The sequence below is a fragment of the Musca vetustissima genome, unplaced genomic scaffold (genome assembly GCF_032173495.1).
Source record: "Musca vetustissima isolate MV318-11 ecotype Yass unplaced genomic scaffold, APGP_CSIRO_Mvet_v1 utg90781, whole genome shotgun sequence".
NCBI classification, from domain to species: domain Eukaryota; kingdom Metazoa; phylum Arthropoda; class Insecta; order Diptera; family Muscidae; genus Musca; species Musca vetustissima.
In genome coordinates, this window is record NW_026878090.1 from 3,140 (window position 1) to 23,301 (window position 20,162).

Genomic DNA, 20,162 nt, shown 5'->3' on the forward strand with positions numbered 1-20,162 from the left:
ATCTGAAAAGCCTTCCACAAGAAGGAAAGCGATGGCAGAATCAGACAAGTCTTTCAGTCTTGAAATCTTTCGCAAAGATCGAAGACACTGGAATGATGTGTCGCTGTAGAGAAAGACATTACCGTACCAAGTGGCGCCCAACATGATAATTATAGAATTTAATTTATTTTGAGTGTTTAAATTAAGGTAGGGTATAGTTCAAGACAATCGACTCTGACCGAGATTTCAGTTCTTATTTTTTGTGTTCTATACATTCCACGCATTCAAACACAAAAATATTTAAATATAGCAAATGCAATATCTAATCACTGCCGGATTGTAATATTTTCACGTAGAACAAAAATTATCACATTTCTGCAATGCAATAAATATTTTTCAGAATAGCCCTCTTAACCTTAGTTCGCAACGTACGTCGACACAATGAAGACGTGCCTTTTATTTGTTCTAGTAATAGCCGTGGCAGCAGCTGCAGTTCCACGGCCATCTGAGCTATTGAAATATTTCATAGATTCCGAACCGAAATTGTCGCTGAAACCCAAGTTAAATACGGTTGGTACAAACAATTCAGCGAATGTATTTTGATCTCAATGATTTTCTTTTCACATAGGCCGATCGCATTGCCGCCCATGGCTACGCAGTGGAATCCCATGATATTGTTACCGAAGATGGCTATATTATTACCGCGTTTCGCATGCCCTATTCTCATAAATTGCAAAACCAGAATGCCTACCGTCCCATTGTGTTGCTATTGCATGGCCTTTTTTGTAGTTCCGATTTTTGGATATTAAATGGACCCAATGATGCGCTGTCTTTCAATTTAGTGGATGCTGGTTATGAAGTTTGGCTCCTAAATTCACGTGGCAATACCTATGGTCGTAAACACATTTCCCGCTCTCCTCAACATCCCTATTTTTGGCGTTTTAGTTGGCATGAAATTGGTTATTATGATGTTGCGGCGCAAATCGATTATGCCTTGGCCACAAATGGTCAAGGACAAAGATCAGTGCATTTTGTGGCTCATTCTCAGGGCACATCGGCATTTTTTGTGCTCACATCCACACGTCCAGAATATAATGCCAAGATTAAATTGGCTCATACAATGGCACCCATTGCCTATGTCAGTAATATGTCGGATAAAATGTTGACGCGTATGGCTCCGGTGCTTGGGCATCAAAATATTGTTACTGCCTTGTTTAGTGATCAGGAATTTTTACCACACAATGATCTGTTTACTAAATTGGGTTATAATGCCTGCCAGCCGAATTCAAAGCTGCATGGACTGTGTAGTGCTGTGGCGTATATGTTTGAGGGATCGGAATCGAATGCCAACAGGGTAAGTTATGGAATTACATATTCAATGTTTACAATGGCGCCCAACTTGGCAACACTGACCTTAGCTAAGGTTGAAGTTTGCAAAATACAGCATTAGAAACATAGGTGTTGGTCAGACTGGTCTAAGCCTACCTTCATTCTCATCTTGTGTGTCTCAACCTCTGTATATCTGTATCTATAGAATGTCTATCTTCAAGGCTGAGTAGATTCATATGGTAACCTTATTGAAGCTGATGATCCCGGATTTTGATATTGATCAAGTCTTATGGAAGATATCTCTCTTCGTCACTAGCAATCTTAAAGGCGGGGCTTCAGTGATCTATACGGTGCAGCAGATGATCCAAGTTTTGGAATTTATCTCGTCTTTGACCTTTTTATAAATCTGCGTACCACGGCTTGCCTGTGCTCCCCCGGCTAGCTTTGCGTAAGATGATTGCTCCTTAGCTTTGCTTCGGATTCTATCTTCAAGATAGTCCATTACATTGTCCTCCTCTAAGGCGAGGCTGAGTAGATTCATATGGTAACCTTATTGAAGCTGATGATCCCGGATTTTGATGTTGATCAGGTCTTATGGAAGATATCTCTCTTCGTCACTAGCAGTCTTAAAGGCGAGGCTTCATTGATCTTTATGGTCTCCTCTTTGCAGCAGATGATACAAATTTTGGAATTGATCTCGTCTTTGACCTCTTTATAGATCTGCGTATCACGGCTTGCCTGTGCTCCACCGGCTAGCTTTGCGTAAGATGACTGCTCCTTACCATTGCTTCGGATTCCCACAATTTACACTGAAGATACAGAGGCTACACTCGTATTCTGACACACAGTCTTATTTGAATGGGGTTTGACGCGGGTTGTCTCGTACAGCCCAGATACTTCTGTTAGGAATCCCTGACTTCAAAACCGAAAGACTTGTCTAAGTCTCCCTTCCTTCGAATACTACGTAGCAAAGTTTGTCTGTATAGTTCTTCCTGCGACCTTCGTAATAGCTACCGGCTCTTTACCGCAAAGTCTTTCGTGCAGAATAACCGAATTCTTGTTAGGATTTGCAAACATTACAGAAGATTTCAAGGCCGGAAGACTCGATTAACCCCGCGTATACCTGGGTTATCATCCTAATAGGCTTCTTCCTAAGTAAAGTTGTTTGTAACCGAAGATACCTTGTTTTGTCAACTCGCTGCACCATCTTCTTGTAAAGACAGTAGCTTTTTGTATGTGAGCAATGTCCATCTGATAGCCCTCTGGAGTGCGGAAGGCTTGATTAACCCCGCGTATACCTGGGTTATCATCGGAATAGGCTTCTTCCCAAGCCAAGTTGTTTGTAACCGGAGATATCTTGTTTTGTCAACTCACTGCACCATCCTCTTGTAAAGACAATTGCTTTTTGTAGCTGAGCAATGTCCATCTGATAGCCCCCTGAAGTCCCAACTTGCTGGATCTAAAAAGGTTCCCTAGAAACTGATTTTGTAATTGGCATTGAACACTTATAGTCCTCGAATGCCGAATACTCCGTTGAGAAGTCCTTACAACTGTTTGTTATTTTATACAGGCCGGGAAATTCAGGTACAGGGTATTATGTCTTTGTGCATATGTTTGTAACAGGCAAAAATAATCGAGATAGACCCATGGTTCCTTTTGAGAATATACATAGAATCACTTTCTAAGTCGATTTATGCATGTCCGTCCGTCCGTCTGTCCGTCTGTCTGTCCATGTTAAATTGTAAACAAAGTACAGGTCGCATTTATGATCCGAATTGGATGAAATTTGGCATAGGTCACTTATTCGGCCCAAGGACGAACCCTATTGAAATTGGGAAAAATCGGTTCAGATTTAGATATAGCTCCCATATATATATTTAACCGATTTAATGTAAACGGTCCCTATATATCTTCCGATTTGCACGAAATTTGGTACAGCCTAATCATTTAGGTCTAGAATGATGTCTGCCAAGTTTCGTGAAAATCGGTCCAGATTTAGATATAGCTCCCATATATAGTTTCGTCCGATTTCATGTAAATGGTGCCCCAAAGTCCTTAGGGTACCGAACTGAGCCTAGATTGATGTCTGCCAAGTTTCGAGAAAATCGGTCCAGATTTAGATATAGCTCCCATATATAGTTTCGTCCGATTTCATGTAAATGGTGCCCCAAAGTCCCTATATATCCTTCGATTTGCACGAAATTTGGCATAACGTACTGAATTGAGCCTAGAATGATGTCTGCCAAGTTTCGTGAAAATCGGTCCAGATTTAGATATAGCTCCCATATATAGTTGCGTCCGATTTCATGTAAATGGTGCCCCAAAGTCCCTATATATATTTCGATTTGCACGAAATTTGGCATAACGTACTGAATTGAGCCTAGAATGACGTCTACCAAGTTTCGTGAAAATCGGTCTAGATTTAGATATAGCTCCCATATATAGTTTCGTCCGATTTCGTGTAAATTGTGCCCCAAAGTCCCTATATATCTTTCGATTTGCACGAAATTTGGCTTAACGTACTGAATTGAGCCTAGAATGATGTCTACCAAGTTTCGTGAAAATCGGTCAAAATTTAGATATAGCTTCCATATATAGTTTCGTCTGATTTTATGTAAATGGTGCACCAAAGTCCCCATATATCCTTCGATTTGCACGAAATTTGGCACAACGTACTGAAATGAGCCTAAAATGATGTCTGCCAAGTTTCGTAAAAATCGGTCCTGATTTAGATATAGCTCTCATATATAGTTTCTTCCGATTTTATGTAAATGGTGCACCAAAGTCCCTATGTATCCTTCGATTTGCACAAAATTTGGCATAACGTACTGAATTGAGCCTAGAGTGATGTCAGCCAAGTTTCGAGAAAATCGGTCCTGATTTAGATATAGCTCCCATATATAGTTTCGTCCGATTTTATGTAAATGGTGCACCAAAGTCCCTATATATCCTTCGATTTGCACGAAATTTGGCATAACGTACTGAATTGAGCCTAGAGTGATGTCTGCCAAGTTTCGAGAAAATCGGTCCAGATTTAGATATAGCTCCTTTTTATTATAGATTGATTTTAAGTAATTGACGCACCAAGGAACCAACAGGCTGATAGGAACAAAACTTTCTGAAATTGGTATAACCTAAGCTGTGACAAGTTTGTTTGAAATCGCTTAATATTTGGATAGAGCTTCCATATATATTTTCGCCCGATTTCAAGTAAATTGGACATCAAACTCCTCATGTTAGTCAGATTGACATCAAATTTTGCACAACGTACAAAATTGAGTATAGAATTACGTAGTTGCGTTTTCTAGAAGAACAGACATAGCCCAACAGATGACCTATTTATATTTGTTTGAAGTCGATTTACATACTTTTGTTCCATTGTAACAATCGAATGACATGTTTATGGATAGACCTAAGTCGATTCACATTTCGATAAATATCACATATTTTATTTCATCCAATTTCATGTTAATAGTCCTGTTTAATATACCCATAGTGGTGAAGGGTATCATATAGTCGGACCCGTCCGACTTTACTACTTTCCTTACTGATTTACAATGATTTTCTTATTAACCGACTCATTGACCTCATTATAAACCTCGTATACCGTAAGCACTATTATCGTCGATCATTCCGTAGTAGATCTTGTCTTAAAGACCGATTTCGGCTCCTAACTAGTGTTTACTGTCATCATCTTATTTCTCGAAGTCCGAATCTTTCGGTAAAGATTCCCCAAATGTACGGAAAATTCCGTGGCTGTACATTACATTAGAGCTAGCTTTGTCGATCTGTTTCGATGGATCTTCGAAGCTCTTCGGAGCATATGACGAGAAACTCATTTTATTTTTCGTAGACTCAGCATTTGTCTGCTAAGCCTGCGATATGAGAGAAATCCGGGGAAAGGCGTTTCGGGTTATACAGTTCATCCGGGCCAATATTCGTCTTTGGGCCCTGATATTTTCTTCATTTCCCTATTAGTATTTGTCTGCACTTACTGAAACCTAATCATCTTTGCCGCTTGCGAGGAAGTAGATGAATATATATTGTGCGTTACAAATTTTTCGGTTTTGGCCCCAAAAAGCTAATTTTGTTTTAATCATGAGCGATTCAAACCTATTGTTTGCCTCTTCACTAATCCGGCATTCCAAGACAGATGACGAACAGTTAGTTTTCTTCTTCGAGGTTTATGATGTGTGTGCTCTTCCGTACGCCTAATTCTCTTCGCAACTTCCGAAGAATTGCAGGGAATGTCAAAATTATCCTTATCCGTCTATTCTGCGTTTCCATTTTTCCGTTTCATTCTTGCCAATTTTCGCCTTTTAGCCCAATATACCGGCTTATTTTTAGTCGTGAGTTCGACAATGTCTTTGCTCACTTCTTCCACCAACGTTTCACTTACACTCATAGGCTTTCCCTAGGCGGTTTTGGCCCCAAAAAGCTAATTTTTTAATCATGAGTGATTCAAACCTATTGTTTGCCTCTTCACTCATCCGGCATTCCAAGACAGATGACGAACAGTTAGTTTTCTTCTTCAAGGTTTATGATGTGTCTGCTCTTCCGTACGCCTAATTCTCTTCGCAGCTTCCAAAGAAGAGGAGGGAATGTTAATCATCTGTCGATCATCTGTCTATTCTGCGTTTCCAATTTTCCGGTTCATCCTGGCCAATTTTCGCCTTTGAGCCCCAGATACCTACTTATTTTTAGTCGTGAGCAATGTCTTTGCTCACTTCTTCCACTATATTTTCAGACACACACTCATAGGCCTTCCCGAGGCGCTTATGTCAATATTGCTATACTTACGAACTAGGGTATTTCTTTTTCGATTGATTTGGGGTCGACGCGGCTTGCTCCTCGTAACATATAACAAAAAACTTATAGGAGCATATGACTGCTCTTTCGGCGAGAATCATATTCGTCGCTTCCGACCAATTGGATCCAAAGTTTGGGTCCCAAATATCTATCTATGTCTATGTTTGACCATGACAATCTTCACTTCGTCTACCACCTTGTCTGGATCTTCAATCATATGACCTAACCCTCATAGCATATGCCTCTTCCTTCGAGGAAGTGGAGGGTAGGTTAAGGTATACTGTCTAATTTCAACCTTAGAGCCCTGATAGTTTATTTTAGTCTTCACATTGGCAATATCCTTGCTCACTTCTTCTACCATCTTGTCTACTTCTTCACGCACCTGGCATTGAGGTGTCGCCAGTAAACTTGAGGTGTCGCCAAGAAACTTATAGGAGCATATGACTGCTCTTTCGGCGAGAATCATATTTTTCGCTTCGGACCAATTGGGTCCAAAGTTTGGGTATCAAATATCTATCTATGACTATGTTTGACCATGACAATCTTCACTTCGTCTACCACCTTGTCTGGCTCTTCAATCATTAGGCTAGTAAGACATATGACCTAACCCTCATTTCAACCTTAGAGCCCTGATAGTTTATTTTAGTCTTCACATTGGCAATATCCTTGCTCACTTCTTCTACCATCTTGTCTACTTCTTCACTCACCTGGCATTGAGGTGTCGCCAGTATTTCTCTCGCTTTCCGATTTGATGTTTAGGTCGAGATTGTTCTTCACCAATAACAAAGTGGATATAAAATCCTAAAGGTGAGTGGTAAGCCTTTTTTGAATCAGAGTATTATGTCCAACCACGAATAGGGGGAAATCAGTTAGCAGGGAACTGATAGGAGACTGACAACACCCTGAGGATATATATTGAGCACTTTGTTGTGTTTTTATAATGCCAATATAAAAATAAGGATCATCTATTAAACATCATTACTAGGATATTGAAGAAAATCGTCAAGTTATGAATGGCGCCCAACGAAAATTTCAGCTTATGTTTTTTTTTAATATATATTTATATTTCTAAAAACAACCCAATTTTCCGCCCTTCTTTTCCAGACCGCCTTAACCATCATGGCTGAAACCCATCCAGCGGGACTTTCAACAAATCAAATGTTACACACCATGCAAGAACAACAATCGGGGTGTTTCTGTCACTATGATTATGGTAAAACTAAAAATCTAAAGGAATATGGTCAAGAGACACCTCCAGATTATCCGGTCGAACAAATTACTGCCAATATTCATTTATGGTATTGTGATACTGATCCTGCTGTTGCCGTCGAAGATGTAGAATTACTGGCTGCTATGCTGCCGAACAAAGTTATGCATCATATTACCGATCCAACATGGTCGCACAGTGACTACATAACACACATCGATGTTAAGCATTTAATTAATGAACCGATTATTGAGATAATAAATAAATTTGAAGAGAAATTGTAGATATGTGGAAATTTTGAGAGTAAAAAAATAAATTTATATCGAAATCTGAACCGATTTTAAAATCGGGAGAAAATATATAATATTTATATATAATATAATAAAATATATAAATATCTGAACCTATTTTCACGAAACTTAACACAAATCATTCTGGACCTTATTCAGTATTCTATGCCAAATTTCGTGCAAATCGAAAGATATATGGGGACTATGGTGCCCCATTTACCTTAAATCGGACGAAAATATATATCGGTGCTATACATATAAGACCGTCCAGATTTTCTCGAAATTTGGCACACGTCATTCTAGACTCAATTGAGTACACCATGCAAAATTTCGCGCATGTCGAAAGATATATAGGAACATTGGTGCAGCATTTACATAAAATCGGCCAAAACTATATACGGGAGCTATATCTAAATCTGAACCGATTTTTTCGAAACTTAGCACATATCATTCTGGAGCCAATTCAGTACCCTATGCCAAATTTCTTGCAAATCGAAAGATGTGTAGGGGCTTTGGTGCACCATTTACCTTAAATCGACTATAAAGCCGCATTCGACAGCCCTATCCGTTCAGAGGTGTTTAAAGCCATGTCTGCGTTCGGCATTCCTGCAAAATAATACGGCTATGCAGGATAACTTTAAGTGGCACAAGATCAGCAGTTAAAGTCGGAAAGGACCTATCGGAGTCCATCAATACCGAACGAGGATTCAGACAAGGTGACAGTTTGTCGTGTGATCTTTTTAACATCCTACTGGAAAAGGTCATACGAGACGCAAAGGTGAACAGAAATGGTACTCTGTACACCAAACAACACATGTTACTCGCCTACGCCGATGACATCAATATAATGGGTCGAACATTTCGAGCGGTAACAGCCACCTTTGAACAAATGGAAAAGGAGTCTGCCAAAGTGGGTCTGGCAGTAAACGGCGAGAAGACCAAGCTGATGGTATCAACGCTCAAGACGTCCAGTAGACTCGGACCAACTGTGGAACTTAAGAACTACAGCTTCGAGGTAGTTAAAGACTTTATATACCTTGGTACCGCCATAAATAAAACGAATGACATCAGTTTTGAAATTCGGAGAAGGATTGTGATGGCCAACAGATGCTACTATGGTCTAAGTAAGCAGTTTAGAAACAAGGCCAACTACCGCCAGACCAAACTCACACTTTACAAGACGCTGATACTACCCGTGCTATTATATGGATCAGAGGCATGGGTACTTGCGCAAGCAGATGAGGCAGCTCTTGGGGTGTTTGAGAGAAAAATTCTCCGAAAAATCTACGGGCCGATCTGCGTCGACGGTGAATATCGGCGTCGAATGAACCACGAGGTTTACAATTTATACGCGGACATCGACGTAGACAGTCGTATTGAGCTGCAGCGACTACGGTGGCTAGGCCATGTTGTGGGGATGAATGAAAATGCCCCAGCTCAAAAGGCATATAAAAATGAGCCTACTGATGGTTCCCGTAGAAGGGGAAGGCCATGAATTAGATGGAAAACCAAGTAGAAAGCAACATCTTGGAACGTGGTCTTCCAAATTGGTGGACTTGCGCACAAGACCGACGCGCTTGGAAATCTTTTTTTAAGCTCGGCTTATGGAACAACCGTTCTGTAACAAACCAGCTAAGTAAGTATGTATGATTGTGGCGCCGTCCTGTTGGAATCGCATGCCTTCCAAGTTCATATTATACATATCGGGTCAAAAATATTCAGAGCAGAGCAGACAAAGCAGATACCCAAGGATCTTACGTCCCCCTAGCTACGTTGCCTGACCTATATCGCCTGACTTGACCTGACCTATCTCCTCGCTACTAGTTCATTGGTTCATGCATTTGTAGACTCCATGTTATGCCATTAGGTAAGGTAATTCTTCATTTTACACGGCATTTAGTAGATATTTAAATTCTGGAATATCTCGTTTCTTATGCGGTTCGTTCTTTTTCGTTTTGCACCGCATAAGGAACTAGATCATTCCTTTAGTTTAATCGTCCGGAAAGAAATACATGAACTAGGAACAAGATGAACGAAAATATAAAGGAAACAGCCGAACCTAGTACCGATCTTCCTTTTACGGAACAATTACATTGAACTGGATCCGGACCGGATCGATCCAACTCTACTCACTGCAACTTCATTTGTTCATACATTACGATTGCATAGAGACCCTTTCTACGCATGGTTTTCGAAGACTGTAAAGATAAAAAACATCAATGTGCCAGATCCACAAGATAATACCTATGATGCAGATAATACCCTTAGGTAATTCTTGCAGGTTACTTCTAGGATTTTTTCTCCTACAAAGGAATATAATACCGGGGCATTGACCATGACATGTTGTAAGATAAAGGAAACAAAGCATCCCTTGAATTTACATAAACAATATTTGAAATCGATTCCGGAATATTAGAAGTTAGATCCCCAATTCTCTCCCCTCATAAAGAGAACCGGCACCCTTTTTATCGACAATATTGTCACTACGACGACGGAATACTAAACCACCATTATTTTAGACGGTAGGCAGACATTCGGTTTCTGGCATTTTCTGAATTTGACAACCCTGTCCAGGGGGGACAACAATATTTCATGATTTACCCCCATCGAATTCGATCTGACACCTAGTAAACAACAAGATTTATGGGTCCATTGAATTCACACTTAGCCGAACAGGGGGTTATCTAAACTTGAAAACCAAATGTTTCGCCAAATACTAATCTACACGATTATTTAAAGTGTTCAATTGCCACGATTAGCTGATTATCGATATTAGCTGATAATTCCGAAGTTAGAAATATTCCGAACATAACAAACCAAAAAGTGGTGTACAAAAATAGACCATTTAGTTGCTATTGGAATTTTGCAATATGAGGACCTATTTGTGGTTGGTATTGCTGGTATCAGTGACAGCTGTTAGCTGTCAACCGACAGTGGATATTTTAAGATACTTTCAAAATCCCGAACCCCAGTTGACATTGAAACCGAAACTAACAACGGTAAGTCAGAATGGAGAATTTTAAGCGAGGTTAATTTTCTAAAATTTATTTTTCTGAAAAAAATGTAGGCTGATCGCATTGCCCAACATGGTTATCCGGCTGAAACCCACGAAGTCACTACCGAAGATGGTTATATTATAACCTTCTTCCGTATACCCTATTCCCATAAATTGCAAAATCAAAACGAGTATCGCCCCATTGTACTGATACAACACGGCCTGTTTAGCAGTTCCGACGGTTGGATGTTAAATGGTCCCAATGATGGTATTGGTTTTAATTTAGTCGATGCCGGTTATGATGTTTGGTTCGGTAATGCCCGTGGCAATACCTATAATCGAAGACATGTTTCACGTTCCACAAATCATCCCTACTTTTGGCGTTTTAGTTGGCATGAAATTGGCCATTATGATATTGCGGCCATGATTGATTATGCCTTGGCCACAAATGGTCAGGGCCAGAAGGCCATACATTATATCGGACATTCACAGGGTACCACGGTGTTCTTTACATTGATGTCTACACGTCCTGAATATAATGAGAAAATTAAGACGGCTCATATGTTGGCCCCCGTTGCCTTTATGAGTAATATGTCCGATAAGTTGGTCAGGACACTGGCTCCCTACCTAGGGCATCATAATGGTTATTCGGGATTTTTCAGTGATCAAGAATTTGTACCATATAATGAATTATTCACCAAGTTGGGCTACAATGCCTGTGCTCCCCAATCGAAGACCCATAAGTTGTGTAGTAGCATAGCCTATATGGTTGAGGGTCCTGAATCGAATACCAATTTGGTAAGTTGCGAACGTAATTGATAGCAGATGTTAAATATTAATTTTTGTAATACCTATTCAGACCAGCTTAACAATTCTGGCGGAGACCCATCCGGCCGGCTGTTCTACCAATCAAATTTTACATTATATGCAAGAACAGCAATCCGGTTGCTTCTGTATGTATGATTATGGCCCCTCCAAGAATCTCAAATTGTATGGCCAAGCCACACCGCTGGATTATCCCCTGGACAAAATCACATCGGAACTTCATCTGTGGTATAGTGATAATGATGACTCGGTTGCCGTGGAAGATGTTGAACGTTTGGCGGACATATTGCCCAATAGGATACTACATCACATGGAGGATCCCACATGGTCTCATGGTGATTTTACCGGTCACATAGAGGTTAAGAAATATATCAATGAACCGATTATCGATATTATGAATAAATACGAGGAAAAAATGTGATGAAAGAAGGCGGAGAGTAATTTTTTATAAATATATATTTTTCAAAGACTAAGGCATGAAATTTGTAAAAGAATATTTTCGAGACCTAGAATAGAAGGCTGGAACAAGGCGTGGATTTTTTAAAAATAGTTTTTCAAGACTGGAAAAAGGCGTAGATTTTTTAAAGAATATTTTTCAAGACTGGAACAAGGCGTGGATTTTTAAGGCTGGTACAAGGCGTGGATTTAAAAAAAATAGTTTTTAAGGCTGGTACAAGGCGTGGATTTAAAAAAAATAGTTTTTCAGGGCTGGAACAAGGCGTAGATTTTTTAAAAAAAGTTTTTCAAGGCTGGAACAAGGCGTGGATTTTTTTAAAAATTCTTTTTCAAGGCTGGAACAAGGCGTGGATTTTTTAAAAGTTGTTTTTTAAGGCTGAAAAAAGGCGTGGATTTTTTTACAATAGTTTTTCAAGGCTGGAACAAGGCGTGGATTCTTTAAAAATTATTTTTCAAGGCTGGTACAAGGCGTGGATTTTTTAAAAGTTGTTTTTCAAGGCTGGAACAAGGCGTGGATTTTTTAAAAATTGTTTTTCAAGGCTGGAACAAGGCGTGGATTTTTTAAAAATAGTTTTTCAAGGCTGGAACAAGGCGTGGATTTTTTAAAAATAGTTTTTCAAGGCTGGAACAAGGCGTGGATTTTTTAAAAATAGTTTTTCAAGGCTGGAACAAGGCGTGGATTTTTTAAAAATAGTTTTTCAAGGCTGGAACAAGGCGTGGATTTTTTAAAAATAGTTTTTCAAGGCTGGAACAAGGCGTGGATTTTTTAAAAATAGTTTTTCAAGGCTGGAACAAGGCGTGGATTTTTTAAAAATAGTTTTTCAAGGCTGGAACAAGGCGTGGATTTTTTAAAAATAGTTTTTCAAGGCTGGAACAAGGCGTGGATTTTTTAAAAATAGTTTTTCAAGGCTGGAACAAGGCGTTGATTTTTTTAAAAATAGTTTTTCAAGGCTGGAACAAGGCGTGGATTTTTTAAAAATAGTTTTTCAAGGCTGGAACAAGGCGTGGATTTTTGAAAAATTGTTTTTCAAGGCTGGAACAAGGCGTGGATTTTTTAAAAATTGTTTTTCAAGGCTGGAACAAGGCGTGGATTTTTTTTAAAATTGTCTTTCAAGGCTGGAACAAGGCGTGGATTTTTTAAAAATTGTTTTTCAAGGCTGGAACAAGGCGTTGATTTTTTAAAAATAGTTTTTCAAGGCTGGAACAAGGCGTGGATTTTTTAAAAATTGTTTTTCAGGGCTGGAACAAGGCGTGGATTTTTTAAAAATTGTTTTTCAGGGCTGGAACAAGGCTTGGATTTTTTAAAAATTGTTTTTCAAGGCTGGAACAAGGCGTGGATTTTTTAAAAATAATTTTTCATAGCTGGAACAAGGCGTGGATTTTTTAAAAATTGTTTTTCAGGGCTGGAACAAGGCGTGGATTTTTTTTAAATTGGTTTTCAAGGCTGGAACAAGGCGGGGATTTTTTAAAAATTGTTTTTCAGGGCTGGAACAAGGCGTAGATTTTTTTAAAATTGTTTTTCAAGGCTGGAACAAGGCGTGGATTTTTTAAAAATTGTTTTTCAAGGCTGGAACAAGGCGTTGATTTTTTAAAAATAGTTTTTCAAGGCTGGAACAAGGCGTGGATTTTTTAAAAATTGTTTTTCAGGGCTGGAACAAGGCGTGGATTTTTTAAAAATTGTTTTTCAGGGCTGGAACAAGGCTTGGATTTTTTAAAAATTGTTTTTCAAGGCTGGAACAAGGCGTGGATTTTTTAAAAATAATTTTTCATAGCTGGAACAAGACGTGGATTTTTAAAAAATAAATATAGTCAGGTTTTAAAAATATTTTCAAATACAAACATTCGTTATCTCCGAACAGCTGTTAATACCTAGCTGACCAAACCCACGCCTTGTTCCGATTGCAAATTTCGATAGCCAACTAAATACTTGTCTTAACAACAACAATTTGTTTGTTGTGCTTGAATTCAGTATTTTTAGCATTATCAGCTAATTTCACAAAATCGTATCCGTTGACCAATTCAAATACTCGTTGAGATTAGATTAGCCCCAAATATTTGATTTTTAAGTTGGATGATAGCCCCCCTGTTCGGTCAACATAATAATCCATCAATTAGCTTGCTTTACAAGATGTGAGCGTGTGGCTGAAATTGTTGTTGCCTTCGATGGGGTTAAGAAATCGCCGATTGGGAAGGGGTAAATATTAAAATTCCAACATATATACATATACAAATTGTGGCAAATCGGATTTCCAATCGTGTTTTAATTAGTATTTTTGGAGGACTATCAGTGCTGGGATTTTTCAAATAATATTTTTGGGGGACTAGTAGAGATATACGTGCCGATTTTTAAAGAATATTTTTTCAAGAACTATCTGACTTAGAGGCGTGGATTTTTAAAGAATATTTTTGCAGATCCTTTGTCGAACTTTCTCCTTTGGAATTTATTTACATATTCTTTTCATATTTATTCATAATTTCCAAAATGGGATCATTAATCTCCGCCTTAACTCTCTTATGCAGGGCGAAATCACCATGAGCCCATGTCGGATCCTCCATATGATGCATAATACGATTGGGCAGCTTGGCTGCCAAACGTTCAACATCTTCAACGGCAGCCATAGAATCATTGTCACTATACCACAAATGGACCTCAGAGGTGATTTTCTCCAATGGATAATCTGGAGGTGTATCCTGGCCATACAGCTCCATATTCTTCTTTGGACCATGGTCATACAAACAGAAACAACCGGATTGTTGTTCCTGCATATAATGGCAAATTTGGTTGGTGGAGGCCCCAGCCGGATGGCTTTCTATCATAATTGGCAAAGCAGTCTGGAAAAAATAACAAAAATATTTTATTTAATAACTTTGGAGAATCTTGTTTAAAAAAAAATCCGCACCCACCATATTAACATTGTTCTCGGGGCCCTCAACCATATAGGCTATACTAGTACACAAGCCATGCAACTTCGAGTGTGGAGCACAGGCATTGTAGAGCAATTTCGAAAACAAATCATTATGTGGTACAAACTCCTGATTATCAAAGAATGCGGAATAGGTATTGTGATGACCGAAATAGGGAGCCAATGTCCTGACCAACTTATCGGACATGTTACTCATAAAGGCCACAGGGGCCAACATATGAGCCGTCTTAATTTTGGCATTATATTCCGGTTGCGATGACATCAAAGCAAAGAACACCGTGGTACCCTGTGAATGACCCACATAATGTATGGCCTTTTGACCCTGACCATTAGTGGCCAAGGCATAATCAATCATGGCAGTAATATCATAATTGGCAATTTCATGCCAACTAAAACGCCAAAAATAGGGATGATTTGTGGATCGGGAAATATGCTTACGACTGTAGGTATTGCCACGAGCATTGCCGAACCAAACATCATAGCCGGCATCGGCTAAATTGAAACCAATACCATCATTGGGTCCCACACTCATCCAGGCATCCGAACAGCTAAACAGCCCGTGTTGTATCAGAACAATGGGTCGATATTCGTTTTGATTTTGCAGCTTATGGGAATAGGGTATACGGAAGAGGGTAACGACATAACCATCCTCGGTGGTCACTTCATGCGTTTCCACGGGATAGCCATGGGAGGCAATGCGATCGGCCTGGATAAGTTAAATAAAAAATTAGAAATTATTTTCAATTTTAAAAATCCTTTACCATCCATACCGTAGTAATCTTGGGCCTTAGCGTAATTTGTGGTTCAGGATTTTGTAAATATCTAATTAATTCCAGAGGGGGCTGAGCCCAAGTAGTACCGGCTATTGCTAGCAGCAATGCAATCCACAGGTAGGTCCTCATTCTGCTCGAGTTTTTCACAGACTGATCTTTGTAAATTTTGAATAAATAAATTTCAATAAATAACGATTTTCAAAATCATTTTTCTGTTGTTTTTGTATCTAAATTTAAAAATATAATTTTTATCAATTATTGGCAACTACTTTGAATAATCTAGGTAGCTCTACTGTCCTCTTGATCCATGCGATATGATAAGATTAAAATTTTAACGATTGATTGAGATTGCAGTCCAATGCAGGGGAGTTATTGTTCGGAAAATAAATTTGTATGGGTCCTGGATTTTTTTATAGATTTTTTTTTCAGAGAACATCCAAGTCCTGCATTTTTTATAGAATTTTTTTTTCAAAGAACATCCAAGTCCTGTATTTTTTAAGGCCTTCACCACACTGTGGTACAGGGTATTATGTCTTTGTGCATATGTTTGTAACAGGCAAAAGGAAACGAGATATACACATGGTTCATTTGTGCACCAAAGTCCCTATATATGCATATAATCACTTTTTATGTCGATTTATGCATGTCCGTCCGTTTGTTAAATTGTAAACAAAGTACAGGTCGCATTTATAATCCGAATTGGATGAAATTTGGCACAGGTCACTTATTCGGCCCAAGGACGAACCCTATTGAAATTGGGAAAAATCGGTTCAGATTTAAATATAGCTCCCATATATATTTTCGTCCGATTTTAGGTAAATAGTGCAGCAGAGTCCCTATATATCCTTCGATTTACACGAAATTTGGCATAGCGTACTGAATTAAATCTAGAACGATGTGTGTAAAATTTCGTGAAAAATCGATTCAGATTTAGATATAGCTCTCATATATATTTTCGTCCGATTTTAGGTAAATAGTGCACCAAAGTCCCTATATATCCTTCGATTTGCACGAAATTAGGCATAGCGTACTGAATTAAGTCTAGAACGATGTGTGCTAAATTTCGTGAAAATCGGTTCAGGTTTAGATATAGCTCCCATATATATCTTCGTCCGATTTTATATAAATGGTGGACCAAAGTCCCTATATATCCTTGGATTTGCACGAAATTTGGCACAGCGTAATGAATTAGGTATAGAATGATGTGTGTTATGTTTCCTGAAAATCGATTCAGCTTTAGATATAGCACCCATAAATATTTTCGTCCGATTTAATGTAAACGGTCACCAAAGCCCCTATATATCTTTCGATTTGGACGAAATTTGGCACAGCGTACAAAATTAGGTCTAGAAAGATGTGTGTTATGTTTCCTGATAATCGGTCCAGAATTAGATATAGCTCCCATATATATTTTCGTCCGATTTAATGTATATGGTGTACCAAAGTCCCTATATATCTTTCGATTTGCACGAAATTTGGCATAGGGTACTGAATTTGTTCTAGAATGATGTGTGTTAAGTTTCCTGAAAATCGGTTCAGATTTAGATATAGCTCTCATATATATTTTCGTCCGATTTTAGGTAAATAGTGCACCAAAGTCCCTATATGTCCTTCGATTTGCACGAAATTTGGCATAGAGCGCAGAATTAAGTCTAGAAAAATGTGTGTAAAATTTCGTGAAAATCGGTTCAGATTTAGATATAGCTCCCATATATATTTTCGTCCGATTTTAGGTAAAAAGCGCACCAAAGTCCCTATATATCCTTCGATTTGCACGAAATTTGGCATAGCGTACTGAATTATGTCTAGAACGATGTGTGCTAAATTTCGTAAAAATCGGTTCAGGTTTAGATATAGCTCCCATATATATCTTCGTCCGATTTTATATAAATGGTGGACCAAAGTCCCTATATATCCTTGGATTTGCACGAAATTTGTCATAGCGTACTAAATTGTGTCGAGAATGATGTGTGGTAAGTTTTAGATCGGTTCAGATTTCTATGTAGATCCCACATATTCATATATATTCCTTCGATTTTACATAAATGGCGCTCCAAATTGGGACTTGAATGACGTTATTGCGTTTTGTTGAAATTGGTGCAGATGCAGCCATAGCTTCCATATGTATTTCGTCTGATGTCTGATTGAAATAAAATTTGTATCAGTACCGAATAACGTGTATAGATTTTGCTATAACACGTTTTCCATAAATTTGTCCCATGGTACGCAGACGACTCTACATCTGCCCGAATGAAATTAAATTTATCATAGGGTGCAAAAAAACATGCGTATGTTCCTTCGAGGGAACATTGACATGCAAATGTAAGGATACATATGCGCAATATAAACAAAGTGGTGAAGGGTATCATATAGTCTGCCCAGTCCGACTTTACTACGTTCCTTACTGGTTAATACTTTTATAGGGTCTTCCAAAAGCGTGGATTTTTAAAAATATGTATGTCTAACCTTTAAACTCTACAACCACATATAAATTAAAATCAGTCTCTCCATCCAGAAAAATTCAAACAAATATTTTTTTTTACTTTAATCTTATCATAATCTCTGGATCGACTGCACAATAAATAGTTCAACCAATAATATTGACAGTATAATCAAATTTACCCTAAATTTCAAAAATCAAATAAAAAACAATAACATTTGTTATGCGGCACACCTGCATCCTGTGCAATGATGTCATGTCTGAAAACTGCTGTGCAGTGCATCGCAGGGTATCATAATTTTCTTTGTTTTAATGTCATAGCAATCGGAATATAATGTCATAATTATGATGGCTCAGCCTCCATAAAGAAACATCAGACAACGGCAAAAAACATGGTAGTTAGCAGCACCAGATTCAAGTATCTCGATATACACAAGGCCACTTGGATTTCTGCCGATCGAACAACGAGAAATCAAATTGATCATGTTGTGATAGACGGAAGGCATTCATCCAGTGTTCTAGACGTCCGATCGATCCGGGGAACGAATATCGATTCGAACCATTACCTTGTGGCAGCCAAGGTACGAACCCGTCTTAATGTAGCAGCAAAGGTGCGATCTAATGTAACACGGAAATTTGACGTCGAAAAGCTGCAAACACAACAGATAGCAGAAGCCTACTTCGCTCAACTTACCCAACTGATTGATGAAAGCACCCCTTGTCCCGATAACAATATAGAAGCACAATAGCAGAGAATTGTCCACTCTCTACAACACTTGGGTACCAAAGACCACCATCAAGAAAACCGTGGTACGATCAGGAGTGTCATAATGCTACTGATATGAAAAACGCAGCGTATAGGACAACCTTGCGGACAGTAGCAACACGTAATGTAATGGAGAACTATCAGGAGAAAAGGAGAGAGGGGAAACGTATTTTCAGAAAAAAGAAGAAAGAGCAAGAAAAACATGAGCATGAGCAACTCGAGACGTACATGAGCCAGAATGAAGTCCGAAAACTCTAACAACTGGTAAAACACCAAACCGAAGTCTTTGGTGCAGGCGCATCCTCCTGTAGAGATGAAGAAGGAAACTTGGTGACAGATACAGACAGTGTGTTGAGGATCTGGAAGGAGCATTTTGAAAAACTTCTGGTATCAAATAGTAGCGGTGAAGAGGATAACCCAGAACGAATAATAGATGACGGTATGGAGTGTATACCACCGAGCCAAGATGAAGTCAGAATAGCAATCAATCGGCTGAAGAACAAAAAAGCAGCAGAAGCCGATGGGTTACAAGCCGAACTATTCAAGACTGGTGGTCAGATGCTGGTAAGGACCATGCACCAGCTGATTAGTACAATTTGGCTAGAATAATGCATGCCCAATGATTGCAACCTCAGCATCCTGTGTCCCGTGCACAAAAACAGGAGACAAGACGATATGTGCCAACTATAGAGGAATAAGTCTCCTTCCCATGGCATATAATGTGGTATCCAGCGTACTGTGTGAACGACTGAAGCCAATGGTCAATGACATTATTGGACCATACCAATGTGACTTCAGACCTGCCACATCCACCATTTGCGGATTTTGCAGATTTTCACTCTGCGCCAAATCCTGGAAAAAAACCCACGAAAAACACATCGACACATTCCACCTATTCGTCGACTATAAAGCCGCTTTCGACAGCCCTATCCGTTCAGGGGTGTATAAAGCCATGTCTGCGTTTCGCATTCCTGCAAAATGAATTCGGCTATGCAGGATAACTTTAACAGGCACAAGATCAGCAGTCAAAGTCGGAAAGGACCTCTCGGAGCCCTTTCATACCGAACGAGGATTCAGACAAGGTTACAGTCTGTCGTGTGACCATTTTAATATCCTGCTGGAAAAGGTCATACGAGAGGCAAAAGTGGACAGAAATGGGTGGAATATTGAGAGCGGTAGCAGCCACCTTTGAACAAATTGAGAAGGAGTCTGGTTCTGGCAGTAAACGGCGAGAAGACCAAGCTGACGCGCAACACGTCCAGTAGACTCGGACCACCTGTGAAACTTGAGAACTACAGCTTCGAGGTAGTCAAAGATTTTATATACCTTGGCACCGCCATAAATAAAACGAATGACATCAGATTGGAAA

General features: G+C 39.0%; 3 protein-coding genes across 3 annotated transcripts; 2 read left to right on the plus strand and 1 right to left on the minus strand.

Annotated features, from left to right (window-relative positions):
* The first annotated feature begins 420 nt into the window (after nucleotides 1-420).
* Nucleotides 421-7,608, plus strand: LOC133322879 (lipase 3-like). Its single transcript, XM_061531831.1, has 3 exons — nucleotides 421-549; nucleotides 608-1,333; nucleotides 7,222-7,608. The coding sequence occupies exons 1-3, from the start codon at nucleotides 421-423 to the stop codon at nucleotides 7,606-7,608; spliced, it is 1,242 nt and encodes a 413-aa protein (XP_061387815.1).
* A 2,876-nt stretch (nucleotides 7,609-10,484) lies between these two features.
* LOC133322880 (lipase 3-like) lies at nucleotides 10,485-11,855 on the plus strand. Its single transcript, XM_061531834.1, has 3 exons — nucleotides 10,485-10,613; nucleotides 10,682-11,407; nucleotides 11,469-11,855. Exons 1-3 carry the CDS (start codon nucleotides 10,485-10,487, stop codon nucleotides 11,853-11,855), a joined length of 1,242 nt encoding a protein of 413 aa, XP_061387818.1.
* A 2,480-nt stretch (nucleotides 11,856-14,335) lies between these two features.
* LOC133322881 (lipase 3-like) lies at nucleotides 14,336-15,716 on the minus strand. The gene is made up of 3 exons (XM_061531835.1): nucleotides 15,576-15,716; nucleotides 14,795-15,529; nucleotides 14,336-14,722 (listed from the first exon to the last, which is right to left on the minus strand). Exons 1-3 carry the CDS (start codon nucleotides 15,714-15,716, stop codon nucleotides 14,336-14,338), a joined length of 1,263 nt encoding a protein of 420 aa, XP_061387819.1.
* Nucleotides 15,717-20,162: the final 4,446 nt, after the last annotated feature.